The sequence below is a fragment of the Crinia signifera genome, chromosome 3 (assembly GCF_055691185.1).
Source record: "Crinia signifera chromosome 3, ASM5569118v1, whole genome shotgun sequence".
In the NCBI taxonomy this organism is placed as follows: Eukaryota; Metazoa; Chordata; class Amphibia; order Anura; family Myobatrachidae; genus Crinia; species Crinia signifera.
In genome coordinates, this window is record NC_139219.1 from 196,382,700 (window position 1) to 196,395,343 (window position 12,644).

Below are 12,644 nucleotides of genomic sequence, written 5' to 3' on the forward strand. Positions count from 1 at the left end.
CATATCTGTGGCACTGGGGACATATCTATGGCACTATGGGCATATTTGGCACTGTGGGGGCATATATATGTGGCATTGTGGGGGCATATCTGGCACTGTATGGGCATATGTGTGTCACTGTGGGGGCATATGTGTGTCACTGGGGGCATATGTGTGTCACTGTGGGGGCATATCTGGCACTGGGGACATATCTGTGGCACTGTGGGGGCATATATATGTGGCACTGTGGAGGCATAGCTGTCACTGTGGGGGCATATGTGTGGCACTGTGGGGACATATCTGGCACTGGGGACATATCTGTGGCACTTTGGGGGCATATATATGTGGCACTGTGGGGGCATATATATATATGTGGCACTGTGGGGGCATATATGTATGTGGCACTGTGGGGGCATATGTGTGGCACTGTGGGGGCATATCTGGCACTGGGGACATATCTGTGGCACTGTGGGGGCATATATATATATATGTGGCACTGTGGGGGCATATATGTGTGGCACTGTGGGGGCATATTAGTAAACGGCATGAGTTGTGCGGCAGCGGCGTGTGGGGCATAATGTGTAATAGGCATTACGGTGTGTAGAGTATTGTGTAATTGCCATCACAGTGTGGGGTGTAACGGGCATCATAATGTGTAATTGTCATCATGGTGTGCGGCGTAATGTGTAATTGTCATCACGGTGTGCGACATAATGTGTAATTATCATCAAGGTGTGCGACAATGTGTTGTCATCACTGTGTGCGGCGTCATGTGTAATTGGCATCACGGATAAATAGTGTATAATGATTCAAGTAGCCTGTCATTGTTTGGCCTTGATCTGTGAGGCGTACTACAGATGGGTCTTGTCCCATCTTTGCAGGGGATGGCGCTGGCGTTGCCAGCCGCCATCCCACGCCAGCGCCATGGCGATGGTGAGAAGGGGACGCGCGCGCACGAGCGGCGCGCGCGTCCCCTTCCGACGGCGCTTCTATCCGTTCCCCCCCGGCGGTAACCCGGGGTCCCCGCCGCCTGCCCGCACCCCCCCTAACCCCCCCCTAACCCTGTCCGTCTCCCTGAGGCGGAGACGGACAGGGTTTCCGTCGCGCTAGCGACGGAGACTGAGACGCGCGTGAGACGCACGCGCGTCTCAGTCTCCTCGCTGGCGAGGCTGCTGGCGGGTCGCCAGCGCGTACGTTCTGGCGACCCGCCAGCAAGGATGTAGTACAGCACATACTGTAGGTCACTGTGTGGGCCTTTATATTTTTATGTCACTGTGTGGCCTTCAGCCCGCCAACTAAAGTGCGGGAGTACAATGACAATTCCTGCGGTAACCAATGTCTGGACATGCAGGTTGCAAAGGTGAGATGTAAGGTAATTGTTTTCCTGCTAGACCACGCCCTTGTATTAAGCCACACCCCTTCTAAAAATAAAACACGCCCCTATTTCGGCGCACGCGCCTCAGGCGCGTGCAATTTCTTCTATGTCATGTTAACTTTTTTTTTGGGGGGGGGGGGGGTGGCGCAATTTTATTCCTTTGCCCTGGGAGCTAAATTGTCTAGAAACGGCCCTGCATGGCAGCATTGTGGAGGCACAAAATGATGTGAGGAGTCTAACATAACAGACAATTCAATAGATTTTTCAGACTCCTTGAATCACTGATTTAGATCAGAAAAGACCTCAGCCTGATGGTCAGCAACATGGAGTCACAACCCCATGCTGAGAAGGTCAGGACCGACTTAGGGGTTAGGACCCACGATTTGAGAACCGCTGCACTATGGCGTGGAGGGAGAATATAATAGTGTGCCAAGCACAGTGACATGGACACTTAGACAGTGTCCATGTTGATCTATGTCGTCATAGACACCAAAAAATGACCAATAATGTCCATCACTGGGACTCACCTAAACCAATGAGTGCAACATCCAATCAGGACTGAACTCCTCCAGAGCTGAGCTGCTTGGTCTAGGGGAGTACCAGTGACAGACGTTACTGGGATTCCCGTGACGCATGTCACTGGGATTCCCTTAGGGAAGGCATGTCCAAACTATGGCCTTGCCACAGTTTTGCTATTATGGAATGCTAAACCTACAGTATGGCTATGCATGCTGGGATGTGTAGTTTCACAACAGCTAAAGGGCCACAAAAAAGACACAAGAATCACCCCAGGTGATAAAGGCGCTTATGGGGTGGGCTGTTCAGTGGGCTGCTCACACAAAGGGGGGGTTCAATCCCCTAACAACAGGGTATGCACAAGAAAAAAAGGGGGGGTTTGCGGAGCGCTCAGAAATGTGTTATTTAGAAAAATTAATTAATTTAGAAAATGAATTGAAATAATCAATTGGGTATCACATGGAAATATAAATTAATTTAATTAATCGCATATGGAAAAAATCATTAAAAACACAATTATTAATAAAAATAAGTATTAAAATATATAATGCACTTATAGAATATACTCAATGGCATACAGTAGACCACTTATTGGGGAAATGGGGAATTTGAAGGACAATGGATACCTAAGTATCCGCTTGTTCCGAGATTGTGCTCTCCTCTCGTTGGTTAGAGGGCCACAGTTTGGACATGCCTGCCTTAGGGGTTAGGAGAGGAGTCGGTTATGAGGCTCCTCTAGTCTGGGAGTACGGACATGCCTTTTATTTCTACTGGAGAAGTGGACCAATCCAGAGTAAGAACCAAGCATGGAGAATATGTCTGATTGAATGTGTGTTTGTGTGGGTGAATGTATATGAATAAAATAGTACTATTCATGGTATGTGTGTGCAATAATTTCTACATTGGTTATGAAGTGAGACTACAAGTCTCAGCATGCAGGGGAGACTTGCTGGGACTTATAGTTCCACTGCATAACCCAATGTAATTTTTAAAATCTATTTTTTTACACAAAAAACACCAGCCAGCCACCCACAGCCCAGGGGTGTTTGGGACAGCTCTGGGCTTCAGTCCTAGAAGGGTTAAGCCTGGGGGGAATCCATTTATTCAGGAGATCCCCAATGCCCCAGGTACCCCAATTCAGGGCTGATCAGCCAGGGTGTTCATTTTTCGCCCGGGGGACCTTGTATAAAAAAGTGTCCCCCGCTGTGGCATGACACTGCTGGCTGCTGGAGCCCGGTGCTGGTTCCAAAATACAGGTGACCCCTACTCATTTTGTCCCCCTTGGGGGGAGGGGGGGCTTATCGATGTTCTGGGTTTTCTTTTACACACTCTTTTGGACAAAATCATCTGTAGATCTCACTGGTTCTGTCAAACTCACCAGCCTGGACCTGGTCTATTTTTGTTTTTTGGTAATGTTTTGGGTGAGATCTGAAATAAACCTATTACATTTGCAATTTTGATGTTTTCTATGAGAAATCACCTGGATGCAATTTTGAATGTGCGATGCTGCTATGGACAACCGATCAGATTATTTCTATTTTCTTCTAGAAGATGCTAAATAAATAAGAAGTCAATTCTGATTAGCTGCTATGGGCAACATCCCATCTTCAATAAAACTCCCATCTTTAAAAAAAAAAACATAACAACTAGTTATCTGAACAATTATAAGGGATGCAGTCAAAATCCCGGCGGTCGGGATCCCGGCGTTCAGAATCCCGACGCCAGAATCCCGGCGTTCAGAATCCCGACCGCCGAAATCCCGATACTTTCTCCCTCCGGGGGTGTCCACGACACCCCCGGAGGGAGAATAAATTAGTGTGCCGAGCGTAGCGAGGCACCGGACCCGCTGCGTGGCGAGCGCAGCGAGTCCACAAGGGGGGGCGATCCACGCCCCCCCCTTGTCGGGATTTCGGCTGTCGGGATTATGGCATCGGGATTTTGAACGCCGGGATCCCAACCGCCGGGATTTCATACTGAATCCAATTATAATAGCCTCAGTAATTTAACATGGAGTAAAATTTAAGTTCTCAGCATAGTTTTGGGTCAGAACATACATGGGCTCATCTACCATGGTCAGGTGGATCCCTACCATTCCTAAGGTTCAACCCCAAAGCACTAAATTTTGTATAATTTGATTTTAAGAGCATTGTTAAATTATGTTTTTGAAATACAGTGCAAGCACTTTATATGGTAATGTTCCTTATTTTCTCTAGTATAACATTAAAACACAACCAAAAAAATCTAAATATTAATGCACTTCTGTCATTTTTACAGATAACATCTTTCAAGGTAATATAGACCTGAATATAGTCACATACAAATCTCTTTTGTTTGTTTTTTTCTCACAATTTTTGTTTTTAATGTTGCCATTTAAATGTTCCAGGTTATATGAAATGTTACCTTAACTAGGAGCTTTTGGGTTACTGCATCAGAAGCAAGTGAGCTTGTTGCTTTAACAATAATTGGAATCTCGCCCAGCTGAATTGGTTTGATTGGAAAGAAAACTATTTTTCCTTCTTGACTTGGGACTGATACAGTCTGCTGGCTTCCAGTTGAATTTAGGAAAGCTAACTGGATTTCAAATGCATCGCTTCCATCAAGAGTTACAGAAACCTGTGAAAGGAAAAATACAGATCAGCTGTTAAAATGCTGTTGAAAATAGGTCAAGTTATGTGTAATATAGAATGTTTTAAGAAATACCATACAATGTTTTTATTAAAAATGTCTGGTAAATTAAAGGAATAAAAAAAAATGTTAAATAACAAAATACGACATGTAAAATTTTTATATTTGTGCAAATGCACCTGATTGTCCACATTGCCTAGAAAATAGCGCCTTCACAGTATAGTTTCCTAGAACTCATCTCTGCTGGGGGGGGAGTGCATATGATGAGAGTTGATGAGGGGCAACACATGACTAGGGGTCCAGCATGTCAAGGGGACCCACTTAGACAGCCACCTCCAAGACATCTATATAAAGGGCAGCCTATTTATCTCATACTGCACTGGCGTCCCTCCCAGAATGCTGATGCAAGTCACAAGAGGTGCATATTGGTGACTTCATATACTTTCATGTACCTTGGAGAGATTGTAGATAACATGCTGGCCACAACTGGATTTATCTAAATATGGATAAGCATAATTTGATTAACTATATAGAAATTACATTTTTCAAACAGACCAAGCAAACAAGAAGATGGGCCTGCTAAATTGAGATTCTTCATAGCCATACTACCTGCTGAAACCAGGAGAGATTGGCGTCATAACAGGAGATCTCTAGAAACATGGTAAAGTCATTTTCTTTGCATTGCAAAGAAGATAGCTATGTAAAGACATATGGGCATATCCATATGGCTGAGAAGCCAAAACTCAGGGCTATCCAGAAGTGAGACTGTGGATGTGATCACTGTGGACAATAGTGAGACCAGCTTTTAACTTGAGAAATGACTTTCTGGTTTTGGAAATAATAGAAATATGAGGGTCTTGGGGGGAGAAAACAGTCACGTTGGAAATGGCATTATCAAACCACACAAAAAGGGGCATGAGAGAATTGCAGAATGTTTTAAAATACCTCATTTGGAAGTCATCCGAATAAGGACTTTTACTGTTTGGTATAGCGGATAATGCCAAATCGAAATCCTAAACTGTAAAGGATTGTTCAAGGGAGAACATTTACTCTTTAGCAAGTTGAGGTAAGTTTATAGAAGAAAGCTACAGTATTCACTAATCACCTCCCTGTGTAGCTGATGGGCAGAAGAGGAATGTTCCACTATATACTGTATATAGAGGTTCATTTGATAACATTGAAATGTTTCAACAATTTAAGAGAATGTATAAACGTCTTTCACACTATGGTGCTGGATGCTCCACAAATCAATCAACTGGTATTCATGGAAAAGCCAACAGGCCCTACCATGGTCAAGAAAATAGACACAGGAGAGCTAGGATAAGTAGTAAGGATGGAGAGACCAATTTAAATTTCTGCCCACTATCAAGCACCCTTCTCTCAACGATTCCATAATTGGCAAAACCCTGCTAAAAAAAACTATTAAATGTTAACAGAAGTGAACATCTGAGAAATACATGTAATTATTATTATTAATTATATGTAATAATTGAATTCAACTACTTTTACACAATTTTTCACTTTATAATAACAAATTGTATTATGCTGCAAATATAGAAAAGGTTGATGAGTCTGAATTAATAATTTTAAAGTATGTATTGTTTGCACACAGTATACTATATCCTATTATAAAAATGTTGTGTATAGTTTTCACTATTTAAGGTAAAATTATATTAAACTTTGTTTTCCATGCCTGAGGGCTTGAGAGTACTCAAAAATCAAAATGAAGTCATGTTCATATACAGTATTACCTTCTTTCATAAAGTAGAACACAATAGATTAAACCCATCATAAACACAATGGGGGAAATTGAATAGGATGAGAGATTCAAAAAGTGAGAGATTTGGTAACAAATCTCCATGTTTTTTTAAGTGGCAATCATTTACACTGCAAAACCAGTTTGATTTTGAATTGTAAAGGATTGCCGCTTTAAAACAACTGGAAATTTCTTACCAAATATCTCACTTTCTGAATCTCTCATCCTATTAAATTTCACCCATAGAGTGAAAAGCACCATCAATTCTTAAAACATCCAACTTTGCAAAGGTATTTCTACTGCTCAAAATAATATGTAACAACTAAATGAGACAATGTTTGTAACGCGTTACCTCAGTATCTTCTTCCAAGTAGTTGAAGACAACAACTTCCAAGACAAATTGTTCTCCTCTAGTAATATAACTGGGAAGATTCAAGGAAACAAAGAATGGCTGAAAGGAGTCCAGCTGAAAAAACAAGAATTATTTTGAAGTTAAGTCAAATTCCTGCTGTTTTGAACATGAATTAATGAGGCAATGTCAACATCAGTTGTACTGATAACTTTTAAATAGGTTAATTGGCTTGTCTCTTGAACTGGTTTCACTTATTTAATATTTTGTTTTGGCACTTTATGATTTGGGAACATTGAATTATGGAAAAACTGGATACATAAATCTAATGCACAATACAAAGACAATAGTTGAACTCTGTTGAAACATTATTTGCTATTATGTCATCTATATATACATCTAATAAATTTGAGTTGTTAAACGTACTGTAACATGTTAATATTAAAGAAAAATGTTATACTAGAGAAACACAAATGATGCACAAACTACTTGGAGTATAGTACTCTAAATAGTTAAAAACACATTTAAATCCATACGAATCTTTCAAAGCTAATAGGGGATCCCCAGTTTGAAAAACATTTGAAGAAATGTGGCAGAGGGCAAAGATCACTCGTTATTATTCAGAGAATAATATGTGATGATTCCATTTTATTTATTACATAAAAAAACTGTATTTGGCATGCCATTGAAATCCATACATCAACAATCAACAGCCAGTGGGGTAAGTTTGTCTCACTCGCCCGGAGGAAATTGGGATGTGTATATGTGTCTGTGTTTGTATATATATGTTTTTCACCACACTTTGACATACTGCCATTAATTCTAAATCACACATTTCTTAAGAGTCATATGTAGGATTAGAATCCATGACCAGTCACACTGGAAGCAGACACCTTACTAATAGAGCTATTTGTTCATGCATAGTAAAGCTGTTGATTCTAACTATATGAACTAGAACTACGCAGGAGAAAGCAGTTCCATCAGCAAGGTGACTGCTTCTAGTATAATAGGTCATGGGTTATAGTACTATGTATAAACCTAGTTAAATGTATATTTATAATAAAGATGGAGTGACATCTATGGTGCAGGGAATAGGGTGGGAGTTGGCTACTGAAGCATATAGCGACTGCTATTAATTTACTGATTCAAACAGTTAATTGAATGGCCCCTCGCTAATTGAATGGCCTCAGTTAATTGAATGGCCCCTGACAACAGCATTCCTGGACACTCTCATTGCAACATAATGTGATACATAATCTGCATATGGATAATCAGCAGAGAATCACAGCTTTATCAATGCATAATCGTTCAATGTTGTCTGCAGTTGTTCATGTAACCTCTAATGGCTTATCCCCTCCAGTTAACTACAGTATCAATAAATATGTTTCTCGTCATTTTAATTGCTGATCTTCTTTGGCTTATACTGTACTTGCTTAACATCTGTTTCTGCTATAGTTGAGTTTTTTTGTTGTTGTTGTTACTTTGGGGTACAAGGTGTACCCTTGTGCTTGTGTCACAACTATGAAGTCTATGTCCATAAGTTTACATATTTGGTAAATAGATGGACAATGGCTTGACACAATTTGATTTCTTGAGGGACTGACTAAGAAACAAAGTCTCTGATGCTGATTTAGAGGTGAATGCCCGTCATTCTTCCAGACATATTTTTCAAATTTTTTTGGCAGTCTAGGTCAAGAGCGTTTTGATGAAACTAAGATGGAAAACTATGGCCCGCCAGCATTATAAACAAGTGTAACTCCACCTGTAAGACATGTTTTTGGAGTAAATGTACTTGTTTCAAGGTGACCATTGTGAGAAAGGTCTCCTAAAGAATACATTGAAGGATTTCTTTTTGTAGTAATTGCACATTTGTTATTGCAACGTGCTGAATACGTAAACTGTTGTTTAATTAAAGCAAATTTGCCCCTTACATAAAAAGCTACAGTATTAATTATTACAATACTTCAGTTTGTGAATCTATCCATTTGAATACTACCATTCTGCCCTTGTCACTTTAAGGCCACAGAAACCAGGGCTACATTTAGGGCCGTATTCAATGCGGCCGGCGAGGGGGTTAAACGACAAGGACCGCCAAAAACAAGCTAACCTCGCCGTTTAACCCACACGCCGGCAGCTCAACCTATTCAATGCGCAGGGGAAATCCTCACTGTCAGATGATAGCGAGGATTACCCCAAACAGCAAGGCTTGTGGCTAATGCAGGGAGCACGCTGCATTTAGCCGAGAGCCTCCCTGTTTTAGTGGCCGCACACGCCATTTCCCCTTCGCTGCAAAAACCTAGCGAGGGGAAATGGTGTGTGCAGGGGGTCAGTTGAATACTGACCCTGCGAGCTGTGACAGCCAGCAGTCAGCGCTGCTCGCTGTCACAGCTCGCAAAGAGCATTGAATACACCCCATAGTAGGACAGATATCCATGAATTAATAATAACCATTATTATTATTAAATCTTTTATAATTCCAATTATACATTATGCATCAAATGTGTCCAAAACTGGAGTAAATGGAATCATTTATCACCTTCATTTTAAAATGGATGTAACTTGAGAAATTATGATATTTTATGTATCTTACATAAAGCTTATGCATTGTGAAAATTTAACCTTCTTTTTGTTGATTTCAATATTATGTTAGCTGTCATGGCTCAAACAATGTCAACTTCAAAAATGATGTATAGCTCAGCTCCTCAGATATGACAGAACATTATAGCATATATGCACATGATGCAGAACGTAAACACAATATATAGTTACATTCACTTGACATAGCCATTCCCTCTGTGTAACTATGGTAAAGAGAACAGAGTAAAAGACGTTATGGAAAATATTTGACCTGTATCCTGTGCCTTAGAATAGACACAGTACATAGAAGGTTTTACATAATGACCTGAACTAATGAACACATTTTCTTTTAGCCAAAATCCACATATCTAGAAGAACCCCCCACTATGTTTCAGTAACGATGCATTCTTTGTTTCATCCAGCACCGCCAAAGACAATATTACCAGGAACAATGCTTGTCTGTACTATGACTGACAGAAATGTTTTGGAAATGATTACTATGAACATACGCAAGTTATTGGGGTTTGTAATGGACTGTATATATCCTAGATATCCTAACTTTTTTATCAAATAATCAAATTCATTTAATTATAAATTGTAATGTTTGATGTAGTAAAAAGAGAACAAACAACCCATGACAGTTTCATGTGTCACAAATGTAAGAATATGGTATTTGAAGAAATTGTCTCTGTTTTAAGTAGCCTTTAGCAAGTTTAGCAATTAAGGGCAATTATGAAAATACTTTGTACAGGTTGAGTATCCCTTATCCAAAATGCTCGGGACCAGAAGAATTTTGGATAATGGATTATTCCGTATTTCAGAATTTTTTTATATTTCAATGATTTATCTTGAGGTGTCTTTCATTTATGTTGTACATATACATCAAACACATGAAATACACACACATATTTTATTTGTGCATAAAACAAGGTTTCAAAACATGAAACAAAGTTACTATCTCAAGTACTGAATATAAATGCTAAACAATTCTCTTGTACATTTTTACTAGTGCCAGTTATATATCATTCCCTCAGTAATGCCAATTACAGATGTCCCCAGTAGTGCTTTTTTCTTACTTACCGGAATGTATAGAAATCACAAATTAGTGTTGCGCTCTTTCCTGATCCTATTGGTTGTGTGTTGTAGCTAAAGATTGATAATAACAGTGTTAATCTAAAAAATGCTTTTACTTAAAATGATATTGGATCAGAACAAAATTCAATGCTCAGAACATGATCAAGAGTTTTGGGTTATCAGATGTACTGGACCTAAGCCATGGTCTGTGCACCTGGCCCTAGGCGCATGTGCCAGATTGTGGAGAGGTCTCCTGGTCTGTAGGTAGGATACCTCCTTGGAGAAGGCGTACGAGCTGAAACGCGTTGGTGACAGACCCACACCAGGAACAGAGAAGACCCATCCCGCACTTGAATGGTGACAGCCCGGAACGACTTCCGCAAAGCTGAACGGGAGCCAGATTGACTGTGAAGAAAGGTAAGTAGGAGGCGAGCGAGGCAGGAGGGTTCCCGGTTAGGCCAAGCGAGGCAGTGTTTACGGCAGCATAGCTGACCGGAGCACCCCACTCAGCAGTTCAAAGTCCCTGAAGCAGCCAGTAACCTGCGGTGGTTGGCGCACAGAGTGTATCTGCACTCGTGCGGCACCACCAGTATCTGGTGGTATCAGCAGAGACACCGGCACCCCTAAACTGCACCGGTCCCCTCTCCTCCGAAAACCTGCAGAATAAAAGAGCAGGCTTTAAAAGGGGTACCTGAAGATCCACATATCTGATTAGCGGGACGCCGCACTCAGATACCATATGGTTAAAAGACATTGTGTTTAGAGACTGTGCTAAAACCACGGACAGATTGGACATTGTTCTTCATCCTACCTACAGACCAGGAGACCTCTCCACAATCTGCACCTAGGGCCAGGTGCACAGACCATGGCTTAGGTCAAGTAAATCTGATAACCCAAAACTCTTGATCATGTTCTGAGCATTGAATTTTGTTCTGATCAAATATAATTTTAAGTAAAAGCATTTTTGAGATTAACACTGTGTTATTATCAATCTTTAGCTACAACACACAACCAATAGGATCAGGACAGAGCGCAGCACTACAGTAATTTGTGATTTCTATACATTCAGACTAATGGGATCCTAGACAGATCCCACAGTGTTTGTGGCTAGTTCTAAAACATCACTCAGTGCACAGGCACATAACTAAAAATTCCTATATTACTGGAATGCATGGTTTTTGGAATCATTTGGATAACGAAAATTTGGAAAAGGGACATTCAACCTGTAACAAAATGTTTCCTAATAATGATACAGAACTCAAGATTTAAAGCTTTAAGTGCAAGAAATTACATTTCCTGTCCCCAAAAGGTTGGACCTTGCAAAGCTAGACTCCAACATGACATATTTGCCCTTAATATGCCCCAACCAAGCTTACCCAGTATTACTGTATGTCATGTTGGAGTCTAGCTTTGCCTCTCATAGTGCCATGGGCCAATGCTACGTTCAGTGCAGTTTGTCTAAAACCCCATTTAAAACAAAATAATTTTGTATAATGTTCCTGTGCACCTATTTCCATTTGTCTAGCAAGATGTATAAACTTGCCGATCCACGTGTATTTTGTCAAAATGGCCACAGATTCTGACTATTTATTGGCTGTTTTAAACAATGCAAACTCAACTTTTAACAAAAGCATTGAATAGGTATGTACCGATACTTCCGACTGTCGGCACAAATTGAATACCATCCATAATGTTGCATAAAGAGAATTATAGCAGTGCACACAGGTGTTAATATAAGATAAATCTTTAATCAGTAATCTGTGGTGATAACACAGGTTTTAAATGCATTTTATAGCAGTAATAGATGATATGTCATTGACACAAAAGGTATTACTAATATCTCACCAGAACCGTTGAGTGGTTAACTCAACTGCCCTGTAATACTGGCCGTAGGAAGGCTTGACCTTGAGGCTGCTCAGTCCCAAGGCATATGAATATGCATTACCAAAGCAAGGGCATAGTGAAAGCAGTATTATATAGGCACATGTACCTTTGCGGATCTTGTTAAAAACATTGGGGGATATCATGGCAGAAGCCTTTGATGATATAGTATGATGAGATTTTTTTCTGCAAGTAATGCATTTTTAGGTTTAATGAAGAGGTCCCATAAAATAAATAATGTTTAGTATGACAATACAGATACAATTGAATGCTGCCATTATTCTTGAAGCAGTGCTTCCTAATTGCCTTGTCTTTTTAATTCTACCCACAATGTTATGATTGGTTTAATCCATGTGTCCCTCATTCACTCTGTCCTTTGTGTTTTTTGTTTGCAATGAGTTTTCTTTGTGATTATGAGAACATTTGAAAAAGCTGAAGCTAGCCACACAATGACCATTGACCAGGCTGCATAGCCATATGCTCAAAGAACCCGATTACTGACAGAAGTATGG

General features: G+C 40.5%; 1 protein-coding gene across 4 annotated transcripts in view; it reads right to left on the minus strand.

Moving 5' to 3' along the window:
• The window catches only part of LOC146064098 (CD109 antigen-like), a 216,304-nt gene that overhangs the window by 101,026 nt on the left and 102,634 nt on the right, over positions 1–12,644 (minus strand). For all 4 annotated transcript variants that reach the window (XM_083177197.1, XM_083177198.1, XM_083177196.1 and 1 more), the window contains 2 exons: positions 6,604–6,717; positions 4,271–4,483 (listed from right to left, as the gene is read on the minus strand). In XM_083177197.1, the coding sequence (XP_083033323.1) occupies positions 4,271–4,483; positions 6,604–6,717 (327 nt within the window). The remainder of the gene's footprint in view (positions 1–4,270; positions 4,484–6,603; positions 6,718–12,644) is intronic.